The 27,962-nt window shown below is 44.0% G+C and overlaps 1 protein-coding gene across 13 annotated transcripts in view; it reads left to right on the top strand.

The window, feature by feature from the left end:
* Sipa1l1 (signal-induced proliferation-associated 1 like 1) overlaps positions 1-27,962 on the top strand; it is a 279,045-nt gene that overhangs the window by 158,415 nt on the left and 92,668 nt on the right. For 11 of the 13 annotated variants that reach the window (XM_039111779.2, NM_001389245.1, XM_063261545.1 and 8 more), the window contains 2 exons: positions 9,509-11,302; positions 24,522-24,652. In XM_039111779.2, coding sequence (XP_038967707.1) covers positions 9,805-11,302; positions 24,522-24,652 — 1,629 coding nt within the window. In that variant the 5' untranslated portion in view covers positions 9,509-9,804. Of the gene's footprint in view, positions 1-8,116; positions 8,277-8,408; positions 8,832-9,508; positions 11,303-24,521; positions 24,653-27,962 lie in introns of those variants that run through there. The other 2 variants (XM_039111781.2, NM_139330.2) reach the window with 2 other exon arrangements.

The raw sequence follows: 27,962 nt of genomic DNA on the forward strand, positions 1-27,962 counted from the left end.
AGAATAGCCTTGTATTTGGGCAGTTCTGGTTTATCCCTAAGGTTGTTGTGTCCATCAAGAGGATGTAAATGTGGTGTTTCCGGGCACCTTAGAAACAGAGCCCATGAATAGGCACGTGATCAGACTTTCAGCTTCACTGCCGGACGTGATAACTTCTTGTTTGAGCCACTCCTGTGTGTGCTGAGACATCCTGTCTAAGCTGTGCTCCATCCCCAAGAGAGTGCTGCAGGATGAGATTTGACATTCCAATGAGCAGTCACTGTCTCTTTACCGTGGGACCATGGGGAGAAAAGGGGGTGAGCAAGAGCTAAAGGACTTCCGTTACCAGGTGTTATTTTTAAATACTTGATTGGTGATTGCTTATGTTTTACTTCACCCCCCCCCCCAATTATAAATTAAAGTTGAAATAAAGTGTAAGGGAAATCTCAGTCAGAAATCAAGAATTTTAAGTTTGAAGGAACAGATTAAAAACTAAAGATTTTATATAATGCGTATCTTTGTATATGCATATAATTAGTTTTAAAACTACAAGGTGTTTAATTTCTGTCTTATTTTGGGGGATAAGTGGTCAGGATATTGTATAGAGGGCTCCTTCTTGTTTTCAGAGCCAGGGTCTATATAAAAGTTGGACAGTGACAGGGAAGTTGTTGGATCAAGTCCTGTTCTCTGTCTTCAGAACAGCGGCTCTCCTTGCTGGTCGTCCTCCTTTTCTGAAGCTCTAAGTACACAGGTCTTGTCACTGGCGAGCAGGTCACTGTGCTTGGCCCTTTTCTGTTCTTCTTCTCCTAACTCACTCAGTGTTGAAAACACACAGACTGTCCTGAGTGGCTGTGACGAGGTTAGGACTAGAGTGTCTTAAAGAAGGACATAGTAGGCTGGTGCAGGGCTCAGTGGGAAGACTGCCAGCTCGCACACAGCTCCGGGTGTGTTCTGCAGCACTGCATAGACCCAGGTGTGTGACACACCACTGTAATCCCAGCTCTGGGGAGGTCAAAGACGGAGCATCTGGAACTCAAGCTTAGCTTCAGTTACATGGCCAGGTTAAGGCCAGCTTGGGTTACTTGAGACTCTGTCTTAATTTTTTTAAAAAATAAGAAACATATAATTGGTTGATTGAAAAAAAAAACTTAAAAGGTGGGGACAACAAAGATGTGACTTTTGTATTTGAGGATAAAAGGTCAAAATTATTTGCCAATCATTGATTCGAACTTCCCTCCCATTTCTGTGCTGATTAACCTCTCCCCCGTCACTGTCCATGTAACTGTTCCTGTGAACTTTTCAGGGGTGCATTGCTGAAGATGTTTTGTATTGGTAGGTGTTTCACTGGGAAGGATCAGCCGGTTTTAAGCAGGTCACTCGTGGTTTTTTAAAGGATTTATTCACATGTGCTTGTTTTCATGTTCTTTGATGGCGAGAGGACCAGGGAGAGATGAGCGGGTGCTAGTCTTCATTTACTGCTGACATGGACATTTGTGAAGCCGAGCTGAAACGGAAGCCCCTGTGTGGCTGTATGGTCATGACTCCTGAGTGCCAGGCTGTAACTGTGCTTTCTTGTATCAACCTAGTAATTGTCCACACTACTCCAGCCCATCCTCATTTTACCTGGGATCCTGTGGCCTTCATTTCTAACCCTTAGTTTTCAAGAATACTGTTCACCAGGGAGGAAGTACCCAAACATGTAGTTAAATATGGGTTTCCAGAGCAGGGGAGGGGCCTACTGCAAGGAGCATGGCTTGGGGTTAGACTAGAGGCAGAGTGTCCCCACCTCGTCTGCACTGCACTGTTGACTTGAACAACGCAGTGGCATCGCCTTACATGGCTCCAGTGTTATTAGAAAAGTATGTTCTGGAAGGGTAACCTGGGCTGACAGCCCCAGTAAGCAGTGAGACTTGAGAATCTGGTTCATAGGTGGGCTCTGCCTGGCTCTTTAACCTTTATGGCTTTCTACTTTCTGGCCCTGGCCGCCTCATGTGGAGAATCACCAAGGTCATCTTCACAGAAATTGACAGTTTTGTGTTTGGAATGTTGCCTTAGTAATTCAAGCCCAGTCATCTGGTAGTTCTTAATGAAATGGCACCTTACCCATTTCCTGCAGCCCAGTGAAGGAAGCCATGTGGAAGGAGCCTCTGCTTAGCCCTGCCTTCCAGGCCCTCTTTAGACCAAGATCAATCTGGCAGCTGTTGAGGATGCTCTGAAGTGTCCCAGATTGACCACCGGTGCATCTTTAGAAGCTCCTGCCACTGTCTCTTATTTTCCTTCTGGATGTGTTTCTAGTAGATCCAGGCCTGGGGTAGACTTCAGAAGTGGTGTGGACTGTCAGGGAGGCCTCCTTCTGTGTTAGCTAACTGTCCATTCTGTAACTGCCAGCCCAGAAGTGCTGAGCATGCGCCACTGTGTAGAGAGCGCCTGTGTTACACACAGCCTGCTGCCTTGGGCTGCTGGTGTGGCATTTCCCTCCTGAACTGTTTCTCTTCATGGAGTCTGAGATCCTCGCCTCACTGGCGGCTTGTGAGGACTGAGGCAGATGACAGAGTCCCTCCGTATACAGCCTTTAGGCACAACTCGTGTGTAGGAATCCACACACAGTGCAGTGATGAACAGAGCAGACTGTCTGCAGTCTGGGTTTGAGGAGGTGCTAGTGACGGAGTGAGCTCCATCCTGTGCGACTTTCCTTTCAAAGTCCTCCTTAGGTGATGTTCCAGAGAGCACCAGAGGAACTGCTGCTGTTGATCCTTGGGGCGCTGATTTGGATTTGAGCTGTGCTTAGAACAAACTGTTCTTACTGCCACCCCTTGACTCTTGAAGCTAACTGTGGTGCACTTTTTCAAGTGCCTTTGTTAAATTGTCTTCGGAACATAAAATGTTCAAACAAAAAACACCACTATGCCCTTAACAAAGCCATTTTGAGGCTCCTTTCTTAAGCCGTCTGGTTTCTACACATCACTGTTCTCTTCCCTCAGCTAGGTAGCTGCAGGGATTTCAGGCTGGGATGCACCTCTCTGAGCAGGAGGAGGGTGGGTTCCAGCCAATAAGCTGGGAGCCTGCAGAAGCTTTCCTTCTGAGGCTGGTTCCTCTCAGAGTTCTTTTCGAATTCACTAAGTATATCCGTGGGTGATGGGGGAAAGCACTTCCTCAAGGTCACACCTCTCCTTTAACCGTACTGAAGTCTCCTTGCTGCCACCTGCACAGCCACTGCCTGGTCTTCAGGGCTGCTCTGCAGACAGCTGCTCTTTGAGGCTATAGGAACATCATTTAACTGAAAGTTCTAGAGGAGGAGGATGGTGACAAGGACAGATACATTAGGAAGGTAGATTCGACCCAAGGAAGGGGACACTGGCGGGGCCACCCGTGTTTGTTTTCCAGCTTTGTTTGATTTCCCAGGGTCATTGATGTTTTGGGAGGGGAAGACATGGAGATACTGGTTGTAAAGGGACTCCTACATCAAAATGAAATTTAAAGAAAACATTGGTCAGTGAGGAAAAGCTAGTCATCTCCATGCAGCCATGAGTCGGACACTATAAACATGCTTTTCTTAAGTAGCCAGGCTCTCTGAGTCCTCTCCAGTTCATTGTAATTAGAAGATTTAGCACAAGGACATCTCATGGAAGCACTTGATCTGTTCAGTTTTGACTTGTTCAATGATTTTTGAATGATAGAGGATTAACATGGGGCCATGTTTTATAATTATTAGTTGGAGGTCTGTTCATTGCCCTACATTCCCAAATTACGTTATGTGTTTTTAGCAACAAATTTATGTTTTTCTAATAAGTATTGTTCTGATTGTAGATGTAACACTTGCTCATTTTAGTAAATAAAAAAACAAAGCCTCAAGTTAGAATCTAACCAAAGATAAACATAAATCCTCTGGTAAGCTTGTGTGTGCGCACATTCTCTCTCTCTCTCTCTCTCTCTCTCTTTCTCTCTCTCTCTCTCTGTGTGTGTGTGTGTGTGTGTGTGTGTGTGTGTGTGTGTGTGTGTGCGCTCGCTCGTGTGCTCATTTGCCCAGGATTCTTCTGAAACATCAGCCTGCTTTATGCTTCAGTATGTTCTGCAGAACACACAATGTAATGATGAGTCTGTGATTAAATTAATTAGGAAGCCTCTTAGAACCAAATGTAGTGACATAATACTTATAATCCCAGTATATGGGAGGCAGAGGAAGAAGAATCATGAGTTCAAGTCCAGCTTCAGCCACAGAGTAAATTTTAAGACAAGTTGGGCTATATGAGACCCCAACCCCCCCCAAAAAAAAAAACAAGGAAGAAAAATCTTCTGATTTAGATAGAGTTGGTGGTGACTTTTAAATTCTAAAAGTTTCAGCAAGGTTTGTGGATGATGATGTCCTAAGAGAGGTCATAGTATTCCTACCTTACTTGGTTCTAGAAATCTTTTGTGAATAACTAACTAGGTTTGAGCACAGTTGAGGGAACCTTGACAAGAATTTCCTGCTGAGCACCTACCCTGGTATCTAGGGCTGCCCCACACCATGTCGTTTCTCACTCTTCCCCAGATTGTACTGGGAGATCCCTGGGTCATATCTGAGCTTCACTGTTCAGTTGGTAGCACTGAGGAGTGTTGAAGTACATACTGGGATGCTGAAGGCACTTCCTTACCTCACTGGTCTGCTGCAGTTCCCTTACCCACCCACTGCACATTTTCTTGTGGAACCTCTAGGCTTACCTTCATGCCCTGGGCACAGAGAAAGTTTTATGCTGTTCTATTTATTTAGTTCCCTTGAGGTCTATACTGTCTCTCTTCACTATTTATTTCTCTGCTTGGTTGTATTTTATTTCTGTCATGGCCAGAAATTTAGAACTCATAGCAGAGAGGTAGTTAAAGTTAAATCCAGGGCAGCCAAATATCCCGTCTAGTACAGTATTGCTAGAGTTCTTGTCTTCGTACATACTGCCTACCCCAGCTTCTAGAACCCAGATGGCCCAGAGCCTCTTCCCACAGTAATGGTTTTAGTCTGTAGCACTGTGCTTTCCACCTCATCCTAAAACACACACTGGTCATCTTCATAGGAATATCCGGTCAGTGATAGTGTAGCAAGTGGGAGCAAAAGTAAATCAGGTTCACAAGGTTAGTTTTTGTTGTTGTTGTTGTTGTTTGTGCTTCTTTTGTTTTGAGACAGGGTTTCTCTGTGTAACCCTGACTGTCCTGGAACTCACTCTGTAGACCAGGCTGACCTTGAACTCAGAGAACCACCTGCATCTGCCTCTCAAGTGCTGGGATTAAAGGTGTGGGCCACCACTGCCTGGCAAGTTCCCTAGCTTCTAAATGATACTGAATGGACACCTGGGGAGATGTCTCAAGGGATAAGGTGCTTGGTGTATGAGTGTGAGGACTTGAGTTCTGATCCCCAGACCCCATGTAAATACCCAGTGAATATAGCAGCCCACTTACAATTCCAGCATGTAGAAAGGTAGAACCAGGATTTTAAGTTAGCAAAGTCAGTCATACGAGCAAGCTCTGGGTTCAGTTGAGAAACCCTACCTCAGAGACTTATGGGGGAGAACAGTTGAAGGCTCTCAGTGTCACCACCTGGCCTGCATAGGCACCTGTGCCTGTTCACCTGCACGTGTGTGTCCACCCACGTGTGATACGCATACACACCACACCAGATGCATTTTTTTTTGCATGCACAGCAAAAAAAAAAAAAAAAAGATGATAGGGAATGGTGGGCAGAGAGAGAAGCAAGAGCAGGTAGCTGTCACTGAGGTCAAGGAAGAGAAGGACCAAAGTGAAGATGCCTCATAGAGCCAGAGCAACAAGGGCTGCTTTTAACTCCCATGTGAGCCACTTTTATTATTACTAGGGACTTGATATTCTGAATGGCTGACTTCTGTGGTTTAGTGGATCTTCCAAGATCCCTGAGGAACCAGTTCGTGCTGTGAATGACCTCACAGTTAGAATGGAAAGTCCTGGGAGGAGTCATGGCTTATGCATACCTTGTCCTGTACTGTATCATACTTTATCTTTTTACCATCTGTCCCCCGTCTACACCTGTGCTTCCCCTGAAGAAAAGATTTCTTTCCCCAAGGATTTCTCGTCCTTGCCTATGTTCATGTACTTAGGCAAGAACACGGGCTCGCTGGGAACTACTTAGAAGAGAATGGAGCACCTCTTCTGGAAGACGGTGTTATCAGCAGAGAGAGGTGACTGTATAGATTTTAGGCGATGAAGACTTTGCCCTGGTAGAACTGAGCTCTGGACTGACTGGTAGGATTAGGAGTCTAACTAAATGGATCCTTGTAGAAGTACACAGTATGGAGCACTGTGAAATTAAACATACAAGGAGGACATGCTTTATATGCCTGTTCTTCCCCCATATGCAGGCGCAGTGCTGTACCGCCATATCACTTCCCTGTCTAACTCCGTTCATTGCATCTGACCATATCCAACAATGTCTGGGCGGGTCTGGTGATGTTTGCTTCCGTTGTTAGTGATTGTCAGCATGTTTGCTATCTCAGCCCACTCATGGGGCACAGGTGCAGTGCTATTGATCTGTGTGGAGAGACAGCCTGAAGAGTTTAGCTGATAGCTTACTAAGCATCTTTATTTCTATATTGCTCATCAGTGGCCAAAACTTATATTGTAACTCAAAGGGAGTTGATACTGCAAATAAATAAATAAAGAAGGGAGGGGGCAAGGAAGGGTGAGGCAGGGGTGGAGGTCAGACCACTATAACTAAAGAGAATTTTGTTATTTAACTCAGTTCATCTTCAGCTTTGGGTTATCAAACTGTGTACTCTCTCCCCATGTGCTCATCTACATTTTTAAATAAAAAGAGCTATCATAATAAGAGTAATTGCTAAGAAATTTTCATATTAAAAATGTGTTAAAGCATGGTAAGAGGAGCTGGAGAGATGGCTCAATGGCTAAGAATACTTATTTTTACAGAAGAACTGGGTTTGGTTCTTAGCGCCCATGTGAAAGCTCTCTGACTCTTTCAAGGAGCCTGATGCTTCCTGGGACTCATGAAGTATATGCATATATGTATTACACACACACACATGCAGGCAAAATATTCATTTGCACAAGTAATGTTTAAAAAGCAAGAAAGTGGGGCTGGAGAGATGGCTTGGTGGTTAAGAGCACTAGCTGCTCTTCCAGAGGTCCTGAGTTCAAATCCCAGCAACCACATGGTGGCTCAAAACCATCTGTAATGAGATCTGATACCCTCTTCTGGTGTGTCTGAAGACAGCTACAGTGTACTTATATATAATAAATAAATCTTAAAAAAAAAAAAAAGAAAGTGAATAGATTTAGAAAAGAAACTATCAATGGTGGACATTGGACATTTGCAGGTTGGTTTTATTTACTGTGCCTCAGTTCTAGCTTTTACTTTATTCTCCTCGCCTGTCTTTAATAAGGTTTGCAAGCAGAGTTTGGTAGCAATTGTCTGTAAGCATCTGGGGAAAACTGAGGCAGGAAGGGCCTGGAGTTGAAGGGTAGCCAAGACCACAGAGTAAGACCCTGCCTCAAAACAAAGGGTTGGGGAGGAGTTGATTGTGGTAAATCTTTCTAAGAGGAATTGGAATGTGGCAAAAATGAGCTTTAGTGTGATAAGACTGGCAGCTTAGAGGATGAATGTTGTAGAAATGGAATAGAAGATGGTTTATTTTGGTTTTCGTATGCCTGTAAGAATATTAAAAACATCTGACTTTTAAGAATTATTGTTTTTAGTATAATAATTCTTTATGCTAGTATATTACTTCCTTGAAAGCGACTTTATTGAATACTACTCTTGGTTGTTGTTTTAGCAGGGCAGGTGCTGCTGTTGGTCCAGTGGATTAGTTGCCCTTCCATTTTATAAGTAGTACTTGAACCACAGCTGTGCATGCTGGCCTTGCCTGGCGGCTCCTTGTAAGCAACAGTTAGCTCTGTGTTCTGTTAAAGGCTTGCAGTTGAAAGAGCAGCATATAAAGTTCAGGAATGTAAAGGAAATCATAACAGTCTGACTGTAGAAGTATCTAGAAGGCTCAAAAGCCAGATTGAATTAGATAGCAGTACAAAACCATTGTCCTTTTCACAAAGCACAGACAGAGGAGTACGAATGAGAACAATGGGCGTTTATCTGACCGGCTGACCAGACCTACCCTGCAAGAGCCTAGCAAGCATGGAGGCAGGGAGCATTTTTGAAACACCCCTAAATGTTCCAGCTTTAAATAGCAACGAGTCTCCTAAACTGATTCTGCGTGCTGCTGGAGAAATGAAAGCTGGCTGCCTTGGAGGCAGGAAGCCGACTAGCGAGATGCTTAATTACTGTGGAAGTAAGTGCTTGTTACCATTGAGTGCAGCATGCAGTGTGCGGTCCTCCTCGGTGTCAGAGCGTGATCTGTAGACAATGCCGCCCTGTCAGCGCGGTGCTGGTTCAGCAGCATCTTTACAAACATGTATCTGGCAAGAATTTAAAGGCCACCTCTTGTGTGTTTGTGGAATGCTGGAGGAGGCTGCTCTGCCTCTCTCTTCAGGATGTACGCACCCATGCAGGATTCTGTGCTCAAGCTCTGTGCCTGCCGCCTCCTGCTTGACGAGCTTCTGAGGAAGTTCGTCTTCCTGTCCGTCACCTGGGAAGGATGGTAACAGTCCTCTGTAATCTGGTAGAGGACATGGAGCCAGCTGCCTTGAGCGGTCTTTTGCTTCTGTCGTCGTCGTTGTCATCATCATAAATCAGCACTGATGGGGCGGAGGGGGCCGCTCTGCTTAAGGAAACGCAGGCATTTTGTGAATTAGTGAAAGGCTTCCAGCTCAGAGTAGATGGAAGTCGGGAGATCTTGGGAAGAGGTGGCTGTGAGTGCTGGGCTCCTGCAGTGCTCTTCTTGTGGGTAAGTAAGAAAGTGGGGTACGCTGGCTCCAGGAAACAGCACATTTCTATGTGCTGCGTGTGCTTGCACTTAACGACTATGACAAGCTTTTGTAGGGAAATAAGTATCGATTTGAAAAATGAAAGGTTTTCTTTTTTTCCTTTTTCTTTTTTTCGGAGCTGGGGACCAAACCCAGGGCCTTGCGTTTGCTAGGGAAGTGCTCTACCACTGAGCTAAATCCCCAACCCCAAAAGGTTTTTTTAAAAGTGAGTGTTGTAGCATAATCAGTAACATCTTGTTCAATTTTTAGTGTTCTCAGAATGCTCTCTTGCATTGCTCTAATCACCTGGTTAGGTTGGTTTTGTCTCAAACTTCTGGTCAGCACAGTGGCATGCATGATGTCTACATAATTAGAGGTCATGGGTGCAGAAGTCTGTACTTCCTTCCCAGGTTATGAAACCATTCAGCAGAAATATGCAAAAACAGATGTATTCATACCCCTCTTTCAATGTAATTGGTGGGTTTTATTAACTGTTTTTATTTTTCTTTCATATCTGCTTTATTAAAAATGTGGATTTTGGATCTATGTGCCACAATTCAGTATTGATCCTCCTTTTCATGTGCCTACTTTTGGCTGGTGCATATTTATTTTAGGAATATTTGTAAGTACTAATTTCAGGTTGTCCTCTTCTCTTTAGGGGGAGCATGGGATTATGGCAACCACAGAGCCCCAGTGATGCAAGTTCTATTCAGTCTTTTCTGAAGGAAGCCTGCTGTTAGAGCACAGGAACTGTTGTGGATTACAATGTTTGAAAGATACGGGTTCTCAGTGGTCTGAAAACACGGCATCATTTAACCTTTTAAATGACAAGGCTTAAGATCTCAACACTACTGCTGTATTTTCTGGAAGCCATTCTCTAAAGCAAAAGTGCACATTTAAAATGCAAACATGGTGATCCTTTCTCCAGGGATTTAAGTGATCACTTTTTACGTCATGACCAGCTTGAAGAGGTCGCAGACCGAAAGGCCTGTCACTGCTGACAGAGCCTCTGTTGTCAGCACAGATGGCACCCCCAAAGTTCACACTGATGATTTCTACATGCGTCGCTTCCGGTCCCAAAATGGCAGCTTAGGATCATCAGTCATGGCTGCAGTAGGGCCCCCTCGAAGTGAAGGTCCTCACCATATAACCTCAACCCCCGGAGTCCCCAAGATGGGGGTTAGGGCAAGAATTGCAGATTGGCCTCCAAGAAAGGAAAATGTAAAAGAATCTAGCCGTTCAAGCCAGGAAATAGAAACCTCAAGTTGCCTTGAGAGCCTGTCCTCCAAAGGCAGTCCTGTGAGTCAGGGGAGTTCTGTTAGCCTCAATTCCAATGACTCAGCCATGCTGAAGAGCATCCAGAACACCCTGAAGAACAAGACGGGGCCAGCGGAGAGCATGGACTCGAGATTCCTCATGCCTGAAGCCTACCCCAGCTCCCCCAGGAAAGCCCTTCGCCGAATCCGTCAGCGTAGCAACAGTGATATCACCATAAGTGAGCTTGATGTGGATAGTTTTGATGAATGTATCTCCCCAACCTACAAGTCGGGGCCATCATTGCACAGGGAATATGGTAGCACATCTTCAATCGACAAGCAGGGGACATCCGGAGAAAGCTTCTTCGGTTTGTTAAAGGGCTATAAAGACGACAGAGCTGACCGAGGTCCAACTCCAACCAAACTCAGTGACTTCCTCATCACTGGTGGGGGCAAGGGTTCTGGTTTCTCCTTGGATGTGATCGATGGACCCATCTCACAGAGAGAGAACCTCAGGCTATTCAAGGAAAGGGAAAAACCACTCAAGCGACGCTCTAAGTCTGAAACTGGAGACTCATCCATTTTTCGTAAATTACGCAATGCCAAAGGTGAAGAACTCGGGAAGTCATCAGACCTTGAAGACAACAGATCAGAGGATTCTGTGAGGCCCTGGACATGTCCAAAGTGCTTTGCCCACTATGATGTCCAGAGCATATTGTTTGACTTGAATGAAGCCATTATGAACAGGCATAATGTGATTAAGAGGAGAAACACCACAACGGGAGCTTCCGCAGCCGCTGTGGCGTCCTTAGTCTCGGGACCTTTGTCTCACTCAGCCAGCTTCAGCTCTCCTATGGGCAGCACAGAGGACCTCAATTCCAAAGGAAGCCTCGGCATGGACCAGGGAGATGACAAGAGCAATGAACTCGTCATGAGCTGTCCGTACTTTCGGAATGAGATTGGGGGAGAAGGTGAGAGGAAAATCAGCCTGTCCAAGTCCAATTCTGGCTCATTCAGTGGGTGTGAGAGCACGTCCTTTGAGTCTGCCCTCAGCTCTCACTGCACAAACGCAGGAGTGGCGGTTCTCGAAGTGCCCAAGGAGAGCTTGATGCTGCATCTAGACAGAGTGAGACGGTACACTGTGGAGCACGTGGATCTTGGAGCATACTATTACAGGAAGTGCTTCTACCAAAAGGGTGAGTGAATGCTTACTTTAATCTTTGTAATTTGGTCCACTCATGGGAAAAAAAAAAGTGACAATGTCTATACTGACTGTTTTAGCACTGACCAAGACACCTGTGAATCTTTGTCTCTCATGGTGGTACAATGTTTCAGTAGTTCTACTTTGTGATTCCGTTCTTTGCATTTAGAGATCGGTTTTTCCCCTTTTAAATATTGAAATGTCTTAAAATTAAATAGTAGTGTTTTTTTTTTAAGTTAAAATCTATTTAATTTAGTGAGTAAAATTAAACTCTGTGTTTTTGACTTGCTATGTCATATTTGGGGACAAATATGTAAAGTTGAAGTCTGTTAAATAGAGTGTTTTTTAATTATGAAACAATTTCAATGCTGTCCTCTACTTTTTAACACTTTCCTTTGCCTCCTGAGCCTTTTTATCAAAGTTAAAATTTATTTCTGTCCCTTTCACAGGACCTCTGGTAAAAACACATTTCATTATTTGTTTAAAATCTTGAGCCAGTGAGTCTCAGACAAGACTTGAGTATAGGCCTTCAATTTGAGTAGAAAAGGTACTAAAGTGGAGAAGTGCCTTGAACAGTTAATATATTTTGGCCTCTTTTCTATTCCTTCATGGAGATGGTAGGCTAAAGTGTATGTGTGTGTGTGTGTGTGTGTGTGTGTGTGTGTGTGTGTGTGTGTGTATGTATGTGCGCACATGCGTGCATGCATGTGCCATGTGCCTGAGCCTGAGAGTGTATCGTCTTATTTTGTTCTTTTAACAAAAGCAAGATTTTTTTTTGAAATATACTGTAAATGAATACATTATCAATTTCCTAGTGTTTTTTGAATAGCATTAGAATTGAGGACTACATCTGTCATGCAGGCACCCAACTAGAAGCATGATGATCATTATACACTGTGGTTCCTGGGGTAGACCAGTAGTCTTTGCAGCTAGGCGAAGAGGCCTGTGCTGGGAAGCTTCTTGATTTGCATCATCTCCAGTGAGGTTGTGATTATACCACACTACATTATAGTGTTTGAAACATTGCTTAGATTATTCTCCTGCTGGCTTTATGAGATTGCTCACTCTAGAATCTCAATGTTTTGAGATTATTGAAGGATAGACCCCATTGAAGGTTCACTGGTAAAAGAGTTCTATGTCTCATCATTAAACACTTGTCTCTCTTATTCCCAAATGGCTTCTAGAATCAATAGAATGGAAATCTCAGTTTCATTTTAAAAATGATTTTCCGGAGATCAGATTTTAGAAATGGTCTTTCTCTTGCATGTGAGAGCAGAAGATTCCTCAAACTCAACCAACTTTGCATTTAGGGACTGATGGTTCTTTGTAAAGGTGGACATTATCCAGTGCCCTGTAAGGTTAGCATCCTTGTCTTACATCCTAGATGCCACTGAGTTTTCTCCTTACCCCTCCACACTAGTGAACACAGACCGAAGTGTATCTGATACTGCCAAGTGTTTCTTTGGGGGTAAATTGCCTCTAACTGAGAACCCCTGCTCTCTGTTTCCTCAATTTTCCAGGCTAACACACAAGGGAACGTACACTGTCTTTTTTGTGCACTAGTATTTTTTTTCTAACTGTGCAATATAATAGTCTTTGCCATGAACAGTTGTGGACTAGGCCCTATGCTAAGTTTTGAAATGACAGTTTTTTTTTTCTAACTCTTAATGCCCATGAGGGGGGTGATGTGTTACTAATCATATTTTCCAAAGGAGAGTTCTAGGCTTAGGTGATAGACTGTGTGAAGCTCCTTTGTTCTCTGTCACTGTTCCCTCATGTCTGTTACACAAGATGACAGGAAAGGGGAGCCTCCTCTTAGATATTTTTATCTTTCAAAGGTACAGAATGAAAATTTGAATAACTAAACTCTAGCACAAGCAGGCTTACTGATTCATAGCACCTCATATATTCAGTTGGTAGGTTGGAGCATAGAAAGTAACCTGGTTACAGCTGGCGTACATGTCACTGCCTAATTGGAAATACCAGTTAAAGCAGGAAATTGTTAAAAAGTATCTGAAGTATTTAAGACATGAGTTGACATTACTGCTGTGGGTCCGAGTGCTTTTGTGTTAGTGGCTCTGCTTCCAGTGCTGCCTGCTGTCCGTGGTGTACACCAGGAACATCCTCTGACACTGAATCTGCTTGATGGTTCCCTCTAACTCCCCAGCTGTCACATCTAAGCCACAGCTTTCTTCTTAGGGACCTTCCAGTCTTTCTAAACCCATCAGTTTAGATTTCAAATATAGTTTAAAAACTATATTTGTCTTTTCTGCTCATTTAGTCAGCTTTATAATGAAATAAGTCAGTTGACTTCCACAGCTCCTGGATGAAAGATGCAGTGAATTCTGGTCCAGCATGGAGTCTGGTTGGAGCAGAAAGCATGGATATACAAGAAATGGCCAGCTTGTCCCAGTACCCTGTGAGTCTGGTGCTGGGAACAGTGAAACGTGTTTAATCCATTAGGTCAATTCAGGAAAAGTCATGGAGCGGTTCTGCTCTTAGAGCACCATTTGGGCTGCACACCTTGGAATGTTCTAGTTGTTTGTCATTTATTGATAATGTCCTACAAATGATGACTGAATAATAACATGAAGCAGAAATTAAATCCCTCAAAGCATGACTGTACATGTAAAATTAATGCGATAGCATAAGATGTAATTAAAACCAATTCTGTTTTGTAATTTTTGCATGTGGCTTTGGCTCAGTGAAATCTGTACCTATCCTTACCTCTTTCCCCTCAATCTCTTTGTGGAAAGAGTATAGAGCAGACAAGAGCAGTTTACTCCTAGTACCAAGACTGTGGCACCCCTGGTGTAGCTGTCACCTCAGCCCCTTTGGGTTCTCATTCCACTCAGCTGTTTAATGTGTTTCTGACTACTCCATTGTGCCTTCTCCAGAACAACAACAACAACAACAACAACAACAACAACAGTTATTATGTATCTTATATAAATATAATTTATTATTATTATTCCTTTACTGAAGGACAGCCTTCAATCAGCATTATGTATATTATTTAATTATGTTCAGTTGATTAAGTTGTAATCACTTTGATATATTACATTGTTTTTTATGAACTTTATTATCTTGTAGGTGAAAACTTTAGGGGCCACTTGACTCTGACATAAAAGCCGCGTTTTTCTGGATAAACACTGGACAAAGAGAGGAACCATCTTTTTGTTATTTTGTCTGTCCCGTACCCCCCCCCCACCCCGAGCTGAGGACCGAACCCAGGGCCTTGCGCTTGCCTAGGCAAGCGCTCTACCACTGAGCTAAATCCCCAACCCCAGGAACCATCTTTTTACCTCAGATAAACACTCATGCTCTTCCCTCCGCTGCTAACGCTTGTCTGCTTTTGTTGGGTTTTTAACCCAGCATGAAGTGGCAGTACTGATGTAGTTGACATTTATGGTGCTTCTACTTCATGCTTTATGGGGTCTCTCACTTGATTCTTTTAGGAAACTGGCATGAACCTGTCACTGTGGGCAGTGTTGAAATGATAGCACCATACACCAGGCAGCAGGGCAGCATTGATTTACTTTGCTGTTTTTCTTTGAAAACGTTTGTAGTTTTATGTTCAAATTTTCTGCGATCACCACGATCAAAGGCCAATGAGATTTTTAGACAGCAGATATTAAGGTGGAGAAATTAACTCTATGGTGGCCTGTAACCAGCGTGACCCAGAAAGGGCTCTTTCCAGCTGTTCCCTGTGTTATGTGGCCCCACGATGGGTTTCTGTTGTTCATTATCCAGGACAAACTGCCACTGTAAGCCACCTGATGAGAAACTGACACCTGATACAGCCCGCTAGCTCTAAGCCCACGTTCTTACTGTTCTTACTTCCTCTTCCGACAACACACATGGAGCAGACCTGCTGCTGAGTTAAGGAAGGCAGGGGGCTATGTGTCCTGTTTCAGTCGATTGAGAATCCCAGGTATGGATTAGTCCCTAGTTCAGCATCTAACGTCTGAGACGTGCTGCTGTTAGGCAGAGCAAGCAGCTTGGAGAGCTTGGACTTCACAGAGGTGGCTGGGCCTTGATCAGAAAGAAAGGATAGCCCCAGGACCAAGCATAGCCACGTGTATTCCGAAGTCTGCTTATGTGGTAGAGAAAAGCACTATGGGATGCCCTGTGTTAAGGGTTCTTTCTGGGTGCTTACTCTGTTTAATTTTCTGAGGCACATTGTTTCATCTTCAGGTATAGTCGGCAGGACTGTGCTCTTAAACGTAACATTTCACTCACCTTCCATATATACTGGAAGTCAATTTTATTAAGATTATGCCAGCTGGCCAGCTCATTTGAAAGTAGGTGTGGGAGTGTATATTCCTTCACAGAAATACGGGGCATGAATTTGTTGAGAGGTTGACTTCGTACATATTTTAGCAAGCTGGCCTTGAACTCTGGGGCCCAAGTGCTGCTCCTGCCTCTGCTTTCTAAGTCACTGGCAGTACAGATGGGTGCTCTGTACCCTGCTGTCACCGTCTTTATATCTGATTAAGGTTTGCAAGCCACCTACAGAAGAAAGTGCTAACTCTGTGTCTTTGGAAGCAGGTATCCTCTCCTCCCTTGGCTATGATTCCCCAGATAGACTCTTGACATTCGTCCCCTTGTTACTTATCACCTCCTTTGTGCCCACAGAGCATTTGGGCTCTTGAAGTGTTTCCTTCCTATCTCTTGGCCTGTAGCTAATTTAATATTCAAATATTCAATCTTAAATATAATATACATTTGCTTCTTTATTCAACTTGTTTTTTATTCTACCTTATTAGTGTGGCTTTTCATATACCCCAGTTATCAGGGTGTATCAAAAAGGTCTTTTAAGAAGTTTTATTCAGTTGCATTGATTATCCCTATCATTTATCAGTTTTCAGGCTTTCTCAGTTCTTTCCACACGTCTCAGCAGCTGTTTTCTGCCTACAAGGGGATAGCTTTGAGTCACCCTCTCTGAAACTGCAGAAGTTGTGACTTAGGGGTTTTGGTATTGTTATCCTTATGCAAATACCACCATTGTTACAAGATTCTCTGACTTCGTTCTTCTTAATTTCCAATCATTTTGGAAGGCCAGCAGATTGTAGCTACAGTTCTTTATGCCCCATTACCAATCCATACATAGTTGCTTATCTCTTGCTGGAATTCTAGCAGTAGACTTTTTAAGTCTTTTTAGCCATATTCTGTCTTCCCTGTTCAGAACCCAGCCTTTGCCAGGGCCCATCTTTCATTTAACCAGCCAGGTTGTCTGAGAAGCAGATGATGCAAGAGGTACGGACAGTGGTGGGCCAGGCCATGGCACCTGTAGAGTGGAGAGGGAGAGGAAGCGGAGCGCGTAGAGTAACCCTTCAGCCCGTGGCTGGCCAGCAAGTCCTAGTGACTCTCCTGTCTTGGTCACCACAGCAGGAGTTGCAGACTCAGACCACTATGCCTTCCTTTCTGTGTGGTGCTGTTTGAATTGCTCCCTGTTACTCAGCTCTAGAAGGGCTGTGTGGCAATTCTCCTTAAATAGCCCTTTCACAGGGTTTTCGTTGGAGTGGTGTATGTTTGTTTTTCTGTTGTCCTAACACTGTGCGCTCACACTGTCACCCCCAGTTCAGTGCTATTATTTTTGCATCTTTTTTTCCTGAGCTTTTCCCTTGAGTTAGCTGTGTCTCTGAAGTTGTGTACTCTGCTTTTCTTATGTTTTGTTCTTTGTGGTTTTTCTCGTTGTCTTGATTCTGTTTGTGACCAAAAGTGCAAGTGTGACCCGAGTTCTCCTCTGCAACTCTGAGGGGCTCTTGCTCCAGCATAGCTCCCCAACACAGACAGCGAGTACTGGAAAAGTTGTGACCGCTCCACCAGCAAGTGTCACTGTGGGGTGAAAGGGCAGTGAGCACAGTAGGGAGTAGAAGCCCTCACTTGTAACAGCAGCGTTTCCTTCCTGTCCCATTGAGCACTAAGTTAGCCTTACATCTTCTTGTGTCCTTTCATGAAGTGTGCTCCTCTCATGAGGGAGCCCTGCCTGTCCCCCAAGCCTTGCCATCTTCCAAGGCCCAGATGTTCTCAGAAGTCATCCAGCCACCATGGTGCTCTTGTTTCTGTGGGGCAGTATAGAGTTGTATTTTGCCACAGCAATCAAAACACACCAGAGCAACCAGGACCACACGTTAGATTGCTTGGGCAATGTCTTAGAACTGAACGTTTGATGCTAACGTGCAGTTTGAGATGAGGGACTTGGGTATCCTGTGTAGCCTTGGGTATGATGGCCGAGAGTCCACAGTAGACACCCAGTAATAAGTGAGGTTCCTTTTCTCGTCTCTTCTGGAAATGAGACCTCAAGTGGCTGTGTGGTTATAGTGGTTTTGTGAGAGTGAACCAGCCACCAATTGAACTCTGGATGAATAGGCGTTCTCACTGACTCTGATTTTCACTACTGTGAATTCACACAGGTGTATAGATGGCTTTGCTAAGTCTTCATTCTAGCATTGTCTTAGCTACTTTGAACTGGTTTACTTTTGTTTAACATGTTCTTGAATATAGTTTTTGAAAGATAATTATTAGACATTTGAAATAAAAACACTCATAGTTCTTTAACTCATTGCCCCTTTATGTAAATAGTTTTATGTTTTTGCTGTTATCATTTTGGTGGAGTTTATTAAGGTCAGCATAGCTTAATAATAAATTTCACTTTTTGCTGGCAAGCAAGGAGGCTGTTGTGTGCTTCAGCACATGCTCTTCTCCTTTGGTTGCATGCTTGGTTGCTTGGTTGGTTGATGGGTGGATAGATTTCTGCAGTTCTAGGGAGTGAACCCAAAGACTTCAGATTCTTGACAAGCACTCCATCTTTTAAGATTTTTCTTCGTTCCTTGAAAATGTTTTAAGCGGCAAAACTTGATTCAGCTTTTTTTCTATCCCTCAAACCAACCTACCTCCCCTCCTCCCATTCTTCCTTCCTTTTCTTCTCCTTCCAGTCAGGGTTTTATTATCCCACCCACCTAGTGATTCTCTAGCTCCGTGTCCCCAGGATTATGGTGTATACCACCATGCCTGCTGTCCCACTCTGAAGAGTTGCCTGTAGATGACTTGGAACCTGGGAGTCCTGAGTGCTTTATGACTGTGGCTCTCACTCGTCATAGCAGAATCACAGTCTTAGTGCAGTGTTTGGAACAGATCCTGGCATGTGGCCAGCCCCGCACACATGGCCCCATTGGCTCCCTTCCCTTTTACCTGTGGTGCCCAGCCCTGGTTTGTTGTGGAAGCTCTACCCATACTATTAGAATAACCTTTGGGGATGAAATAGAGACTCTGGGTGGCATGCTTTTTGAAGTTTCTTTAAACAGCTGCCTTTCTTTTTAACCTCCTCTGCTGCCAACTTAATTTTCATTTTAAAAGCAACTGTTTCCCACCTTCCTCTCTGTTGCTGTTTTCGCGGTATTTAGTTCTTCTGGCTTTATCTTCTCTAACAGTAATATCATTGCAAGAAAACAGAACACGGACTGATTGAACCCAACAGGGAGAAATGAACAGCTTCAGAAAAACCCACGGTCTACTCAGGCACCTTCCTACTTTCATTCAGATTCCCTGGTGAACTTGAAAATATTAAAAGCTAAAGTCGGAAGGGGTACCCTGTACTGAGAGTGGCATAGCTAGGAACCCACAGTGTTCTGTTTAATGAGATAATAAGTGTGAAACAGGAGGGGGTGAGTTGATTGCAGTGTGGGCTTGAACAGTGGCCTCTGATCCTTCGTCTCCTAGTAGACCACTTACTGCTGCAGTTTGCACCCCATGTCCCCCCCACCCCCGTCACTTACCGTCTTTTCTAAGAAAATGGGGAGTTTTGACTCTTTCTGCGTAGTAAGTTTGGGGGTGACTCTAAGATTAGAGTAAATATTTTTGTGGCTTTGATGTGTGTTGCCATGCTGTTTCCTGAAGTATTTGGTGTTAATCCGCACTATTGCCCCCAGTATGAGTGATCCCTCTACCAAAGGTTTCTTTGTAATTTTTTTTCCATCTCAGAAGTTGTTTCCAATTATGTTAGGCAGAAAATAGCTATTTTATTTGGTTTGTCTTGTGTTTTACTGTTTATTTAAAACTTTAACTTGATGATTGTATGTAAATATTTAAGCCACAAATTATAATTTTCTAAGTTATTGGGCAAAAATTAAAATTTCTCTTAACTGTTCATAATTGTATTCAGTCTAAAGTACAGTGTCCCTAAGAACTGGTAATACACAGACAACAGATATGGGAGCCAGTGTGAGCAGTCCAGAGGCTGGCTGAAGGCTGTGGCTCTTGAGGGTCAACCTCCCTTTCTCCTTTACAGTTAAGGTCCAGGTGTGGCTTGGGTTTTTTGTTTGTTTGTTTGTTTGTTTGTTTGTTTTTAATGGAATGTGTGAATGTGTGTATGCAGTAGCTTATAAAAGGTGAAGTGACTGTATTTGTCACAGTTCCTGGAACTCTCAACCATTCCCTTTTCTTCTCTTTACTTAAATACTCAATATAATTGTGAATGTATTGACCAGAAATAAATCCTCAGTGTAGAATGTCCCAGAAACAGTTGAATTCCTGAGCATTCTGTGTATCATTTTGTCAGCCTTCATAATCCATAAGAAAACTCTAGGAATGGCTCTGTAACGGATGTGTCTGTTGTTGAGCTTGGTTCCCCAAGAACCATGCAAGGCATGGTAGGCACCTGTGATCCCAGTCCAGAGAGGAGCGGAGCCGGCAGATCTGCAGAACAGGCTGGTAGCTTACAAGCCACACAGCCAGCTCCTGGAACAACACAAAACCCTGCCTGCCTCAATATGTAAGATGTTGAGCCGTCTTGGAAGATACAGAATTGACCTTGGGCCTCCACGTGCATACATATACATGAGCATATATGCCCACATACATGTGAGCATACCTCCACAAATGTACATATACCACATGTATACACAAACAGATAAACATCTGTTAGAATGTTCACTGTGAAGATTGGGAGGAGTCAACATTATGGGATGGCACTATGTTTCCTGTCGACACAGAAAACACTGGCCTGTTAGCGAGTAAGTCTGAACATTTGATCTAAGTAAATAACATCTCTCTGGCCACCAAATTGTGTTTAACTCTTTGTTGTTTATAAGTTTAAAAGACTTCTGGGAGTACAATGCAGTTATAATAACTGAGAAAATGAGCTTTGATATCATGAGTGGGTACGCTTTATTTGGTGCTATAGTGTGGTGCCATGACTGTCCTGAATGCTGTACCTCTGAGATTGCCTTAATCTCAGGGTGACATGAGTCCTTGGCCGAGTGCTTCCCTTTGGTAGTTGCAGCCTTGGTGTCTGCACTGCTCGGTGCTGCCTTTACACTGTTACAGTCTGCTGACGTTGGGCCCTATGGAGTCATCTCCCACAGCATTTCCAGTCATCATCCTACCATGTTCTTTACCCTGAACTCCCTGCCGGATGCTGAGAGAAAGATGCTGAGATGGATGGACAGAGGCAGGCGTGGCCAGATGACTAGACTGACCATGTAGAATCTGACACATTTGTCTTGAGATCAAAATCTAAAAACTAAACTCCAGCTTAGAAGAGGAGGACAGCTCTCTTCTGTCCCGGGGACAGTACATCACGTTAGGATTCTATATTGAGTGGATATGTGTCATGTGCAGGAAGGTTTACTTCTGTTCCCATGATTCTGAAAGCAGAAAGAGGGACCGTGCAGACTCGGGCTTTATAGTAAAATGAGGTGAGAACGTGAACTTGCAGTCTGATGCTGATAGAGTGACTGTAACGTGGGAGCCAGACAGAGGCCCTGTGTGTACCAGTGGGGCTGGCACAGACGGACTCACTGACATGCTGCTGTGGGGTCACAGCTAGAGCCCTTCCTTCATTTTGTAAAATTATGTCTGTACAAAGAGATCTCTCCAGCCTTATCAGACCAGAGAGGGGTGTCTTTGAAGATAGAGTCTGAGGAAAATGTGTGAAGTTAGTTGACAGTTATCCTATTACCTCAGGCTCAACTCTGAAGTAACTGGAGAGTGGGGGATGTACAAATATATGTCAGGTTCTAATAGTATAAAAAATGTTTTCATTTTTACTTTTTAGTTTTATTATGGCTTACTTTATATAGGGTTTAGATTGTTTTTAAAATAATACTCTTGGGGTTGGGGATTTAGCTCAGTGGTAGAGCGCTTGCCTGGGTTCGGTCCCCAGCTCCGGGAAAAAAAAGAAAAAAGAAAAAAATAAATAAAATAATACTTTTATCTCCCAATTAGCACTAAAATGACTTTAAATTTATACTTTTTTTAATGTTCCTATACCTTTGTATTTGAGATATATGAAATACTTGTTTTCACTGATGTGTTGGGAATTCTTAATACTTTATAAGTTGTACTTTTACTGTGTAAACTGCTCCAGTACACTCCAGTTTTCAGCTGCTCTTTTAGAAGACACCTCAGGGGCACTCCAAGTGAGACCACATAAGATGATATAGTCAAATAAAGTATGCTTGTGGGAGTTTGGACAACTGAAGAAATTTAATTGACCCTCACATGTGAGAAGTCTAGGTTGAAGAATGACTCCAACTAGTGACGGGTCATAAAGACCTGTCAGGAAGCCATGGACAGTATCCAAGGCCTCAGAACTCATGAGTACATTTAAGCTTTGTGGTGATGGGTTAGGTTGACATTTTAGGAGGTGTATCTCACTGTCCTGGGAACTTGGGGGACAGCAAGTAAGGTAGATGAAAGTGGAATGAGCATGGGGGAGCTCGGCAGACAGTTGAGAGTTGTGAGGCTTGAACACAAGGGCAAGCCTGGTCTCACCTGACAGTGGGTGAGTGTGGAAACTGTGCAGTTCCTGGGGAAGGTTCATGTAGAGCTGAGAAGTCAGAATGGGTGAATTACCTAAGAATAAGAAGTAAAACCGACTAAGTCAAAGGATGATCAGAAAAGGTGACTTCATATTATTCGGGAAGTACAATTTTTGTTTTGTTTTGTTTTTAAAAAGACCATCTGAAGTAGATGTTCCTGAGTTTGAACAAAATACAAAAGAAAAGCACTGGTTGTTCTCACTCTGAGGCAGCTGAATAGTGGCAAGAGTTACAGACACTAAACAGAAGTTTTCAGTGGAAGAAGAGGACAGAGAGGGCGTAGGAGAATGAGCAGAGGAAGCGTTGAAGAAGTGGTAGAGGCATCTGTATGTGTTCCTAGGGGTGCAGAGTGAGCCCAGGCCAGGATGGAGGGAGGCGAGGCTTGCTGTCTTACAGGGAAAGGGAAGACAGAGGCTACTGAAGGCAGGCAAATCTATGCGCATTAAGGTGGTGGCTGCTGAGTGTGCCGCTAAAATGCTACTTTGCTGTCCTGTTTTCATTTGACAGCTCTAGTGCTTGCTGAAGTTGAAAGGGTGAGGGAAGATTGTTTGAAAAGTTAGCCCTGCAGACACAGGAAGCTGACCAGGGAGGCAGGGCTAAGGGGGTGGGGGGGGAGCATCAGGCAAGGTTACTGCTGACAAATCTGGAGTGGTGTGTCTCCATGAATGTCTCCTGGAGCTGAAGCAGCAGCAGCAGCCCCACAGCGTGTGTGAACTAGAGTGTCTGGATGCAGCAAGGAGGGCAGAGTGTGGCCCACACACTCGTCCCCCGGGCCCACAACCATTCTGCACTGGGAACTGAACTCTCTGAGGGTTGGTTTCTGAGTTGCTTGAGTAGGTGGTCCCCATGCTGTCTTGTTTTCCTTTAAGTTCTTGTCAGCTCTTTTATACTATTTCTGTCTCCCCACTTCTGTTTTTTTCCTTGTTGTCAGTTGTTCTCTCACATTGCTGTCTGCATGCAAGTCTGTATCAGCCCTACACCCTGGACTTTGTCAACACCGGGATTTATCTGTCACCTCTCTGAAATAAAGCTGTGGGCTGGAAGACCAGACAACCAAGCTTGTTAGAATTGTGTGCAAAGTAAGAGTAAATATCCCGTGAGTGTGATTCTCATGTGCTGTGCTTTGAGGGTGTACGTGAGTGTTTGGATCCTGTGGTGTTTATTGGCTTGTTTCTCAGTTGTCCATGTATGAAATGCTTGCTGCCTGTATTCCCATTGTGTTGTCTTATTTTGAATTTCCATGGATTATAATATTCTTAGAACCTGCAATGTTTGAGTCTATCTTTTATAATTGTATATAAGTATTTATTTGTAAAGCATTTCCTAAATTTTAAAGCCATATGACTAGATATGCTAAATTACTTATTATTCTCATGGATTTTCAAATACCTACATATTTTATATGGAAGTAACATGTTTTCAAATATGCGTTTTATATGCCAATAATGTACCATGTCATGACTTAGTCACGTCACGTGTAGCCGACATAGAACAAGGTAAAGCAAATGCTTTGGGAGTTTGAAAAGTAAGTTATCTGCTTGTCATTTATTTGGTGTTGTATGGATTTTCTCATCTGTGACCATTTCATGTACATATCAACAGTTTTGAGCCTTAGAGGTAAATATCCAAGTGCCAGTGAGTATCAGTTTTGTTATTTTCTATAAGTAACTCTTATCAGTGCTAAGGATTGACTCGAACTTCATGTACCCTAGGCAGTCACCCTGCCCTGGTCTGCACCCTCCACGAACAGTTAACTTTGCCTTCCACCCTCTCGTCAGATGGAAACTTTCCCTATACCCAACCCTACCCACCCCACTCAACTCCCACCAATGCCATGCTAAGGCTTGGAGCCTTGAACAGTTGAGAGGGTCCACTGTACCCACTGGGGTATGTGACCACAGTTTGTCTCATTCCATGGGAATTGTTGATAAGGCCAAGAACCCCCTGGCCAGCCTCCTACCACCCAGGCCACAGTGAAGCTTGTTTCTCGCGGCTCTTCTCCCTGCCATAGGCTTCCTAGGTGCATAGGACTGCTCAGTGGGTCTTCTTCCCAGGGCAGGGACATCTCTCCAAACTCTCTTGTATGTCTGAGTAAAACCTAGAAAGGCCTAGCACGAGGTACTTGTAAACTGCATCCTAGGAAAGCACATTAAACACCTAGAGTAGTGAGCTGTAGAGTAGTCAGAACTCAGCAGGCCTCTCTGTGCTGCCCTCCAGCAAGCCTGTGTACCCTCAGTGTTTACAGCTCAGTGAAGGATGCTAGCATTTGTTAAACATACATGTATCTTACCAGTGATTTCTGGGAAGTGACCTTGAACCCAAATAGAATATGATGTTTCGCACTGTTAGATAAATTGTCTAACTTGGTTTTATCTTATTTTACCTAAGAACACTGGAACTATTTTGGGGCTGATGAAAACCTCGGTCCAGTGGCTGTGAGCATTCGAAGGGAAAAACCAGAAGACATGAAGGAAAATGGATCTCCCTACAACTACCGAATAATTTTTAGAACTAGTGAGGTAAGTGAGCAGGATGTGAGACTTAATCCAGGAGGGAAATGGAGCAGGAGAGGAGAGGAGCTAGGGATTAAAGTCACTAAGATAAGGTTAGAATGTCCTTGGAACAAAGAAGGACCAAGGCTGGGGAGCTAGTTGATAAAGTGCTTGCTAAGGCCTGAGTTCAGTTCCCAGCACCCACATACTGTCGTGGTGGCCTGTGCTTGCGATGAGGCAGAGCCTGGAGCCTTCTAACTCGACAGCTTAGCCTACTGGGCAAGTTCCCGAGTAACCCTGTCATTAAAAAGAGTGGATGACTGGGGACAGACACTTGAGATGGCCTTTGACTTCTACACATATGTGCATGGTGATACTTGCAAAAGACAGATCGGTTCTTTTGGTGGTGATGCCTGGGAAAGGTGTTGCCTCTTGTCTGGCTTTTTGGTTTTGCTTGCGGTTAAGAATGGTGAAGGAATGAGAATTTCTGCACAGAAAGGCAGGTCCAAAGGAAACTGGAACCCTTAAGAGTCACAGATTAGAGGCATCTAGAAAGCACTCAGCACCTCAAGGAACCAGAGATCTCACAGGTGAGACAGAATCACCTCAGGCTTCTTCATTCATTCTTCCTGCTACCGTGTAGACTGACCCGGGAAGTGTCTTCCCCTTCACTCCAAGCCTAGAACAGACTATTAGAGCCAGAACATGATCTGCTTATGAGTGACAGGCTCTCTGAGGTCTTTAGATACTGTGATTACTTTATTTACATACTGTGTGCTTGTGTGCGCAGGCGGGCTTCAGAGGAGAGCTTGCAGGCATTGGTTCCGCTCTGTCGCCATGTGTGTTCTGGAGACCAAGCGCTCTAGATCGTAAGTCTTGGCAGCAAGTGCCTCACTAGGGAGCCAGCCCCTGACCTGTCAGAACTCTTTAGGGATTAAATATGTGGACTTTTATTTTAAGATAAAGTTTAAGTTTTTAGGAAAGGTAAAATAAAAATAGCTTATAAAACATTTAAACCAGAAATCCATGAGGATAGTTTGGAAGCTATGCGGTCTTCTTTGCCTTTTCTTTCTAAGCATATATTTAATTATTTCAGTTATCAATGTATTGACTCAGCTCCTAATTCATTTTAGGGTTGTTTTTATAGAGCAATACCTAATACACCTGAGGTCAAGAAAAGGATGGTTTTGGAATTAGTTTAAATAGAGCATTTAGCTGTATTTCCCTCATTGAGTACAGGGCAAGTTTCAGGGGTTGGCTTCACTTCTAATTGTTTCTGAGCATGAACTCTCAGGAAATTAAAAGTATGGGTTTGAAGGCAACAGTTTTATATCTATTGCACTATTTATAGTGGCCAGGGAGGAATGGCCAGCCTGCCTGTGTTCACGGGCTATTCTCCTGTCAGCTGATCGGCTCTGAGGCAGCAACCTTTCCCTCTTCCCAGGTCTACCAGACTTCTTAAACCACCCTTGTCTAATTTCCAAGTGGTTTTCTGTTGCTGTCTTTATTCACTCTAGCAACTCCCCTATCCCTGTGTGTGACACCCCCATATCTCACACACACACACACACACACACACACACACACACACACACACACACACACACACCTCTTCCAGTTGATGCTCCATCTTACCTTTGCTTTTTTATGAGTTGTTTGGCCTTTGCCATGATCTTGCCCCTCTGTGCTGAGCAGAGGTGAGATCTTCTCTGTAGTCCTCCTTGTCCTCAGGCCCTGCAGTGATGCCCCTCATCTTGCCTGGCAGGCCTCCTCCCTGTCCAGAGCTAACTTCTACGCTGCACAGGACAGTGGTCTCTGGGCCAAAGTGGCTCTGGTTTTTCCTTCTGCTCTTTGTCCCTTCACTGTCTCTGCCTACTCTGCTCTCCTCTCTCTGGTCTTCAGTCACAGTCCTGGCCGCCTTCTGGGCCTCATCAAGCCAAGCCTTCCCCTTAACCTTTAGCTGAAAAGCCTGAGTGTCGTATAAGCCATGGAGAACCATTCCACTTGCTATTTAGGGTCAAATTAATAACCTTCCGTCCCTGGCTATATCTGTAATTCTGTTTGGGCCAGAAATCTTGACATCATACTTGACTCTTCTCTTCTCATTACTGCCCCAAATTTAGTCTGCCAGAAACTGTTGCAAGCTTGTCTTCAAATACTGTGTGTCTGGAGTCCAAGCACTTCTATCCCCAAGGCTGAGGCCTGGTCCTAAATCCTTTCACCTAGCCTAGAATCTCTAAATACAAGCCAGATCTCCACATTCTTCTTTGAGAATCCTTTAGCCTTCTCCATCCTTCTGAATAGAGCCAGCCTAGGAGTCAGTGTACCTGCTGAGGTGCCCTACCCTGGCCTGCAACTGCCCTAGCTCCATCCTCTGACTGCCAAAGGACTTTGGTGCTCTGCTCCTCCTGTGGCATCAGCCTCCTCATCAGGTCCTAGGCTTCCAGAATTCTCTGACTCACGCTCATGTAAGCCACAGGACCCTTTGCTGTCACAGATCTGAATTTTCTGCTCTCTGCCATTGAAGTCTAATCTCTGACTCCATGCCTTTTCAATAAGACCTAACACAGCTGTAATACTGCACTCACTCTTTTGTTGCTTTTCTATCTCCCCCGTAGGAATGGGAGCCTCATGAGAAGGGCGCTTTAATGTGTTCATTGCTGCAATGTGGAGTAGCCTCTTGGCTGGGTGAGCAATGGAGTGGGGCTTCTGATTCTTGACTTTCATCTTATTCTTGACTTTATTTCTCCAAGTGTGCCTGTAATTTCTTCTGGAAATCTGGTGACACTGCACAGTGGAGTCAGGGGCACAGAGTGCTCCCCCAGCTACAGGGTCTGGCATCTTTTGTGTTCTCAGCCCCACCACCCCACCGTGTCTGTCCTGTCTCTGGGTCAGCTGCCACAGATCTGCATTCCCACTCAGGCCCTAATTTCCTTTATCTGTAGCTTTGTTCATATTTCCTCTGCTGGTTTCTTTTTTGTAGAAATGTTCTTTTATTCTTTAACACATTTTTTTCTTTTTTCCCTATTATAAATTTCTGAGGTCACCTCTTCTGTTAGGGTTTTTTCCTAGTGGCCTGGGCCACTGTCATTCTGTTTCTGCCTTTGGATTGTCTTGTTGCTTTCTTTTCTTTTCTTTTTTTTTTTTTTTTCCCTTTTTCTTTTTTTTCGGAGCTGGGGACTGAACCCAGGGCCTTGCGCTTGCTAGGCAAGTGCTCTACCACTGAGCTAAATCCCCAACCCCGTTGCTTTCTTTAATGAACAGTCTTCCCTAGATTCATGTCTGTGTTTCTCATCTCTCCCTGATAATGCCACACACATTCCCAGACATGTATGTG

The sequence above is a fragment of the Rattus norvegicus genome, chromosome 6 (assembly GCF_036323735.1).
Source record: "Rattus norvegicus strain BN/NHsdMcwi chromosome 6, GRCr8, whole genome shotgun sequence".
In the NCBI taxonomy this organism is placed as follows: Eukaryota; Metazoa; Chordata; class Mammalia; order Rodentia; family Muridae; genus Rattus; species Rattus norvegicus.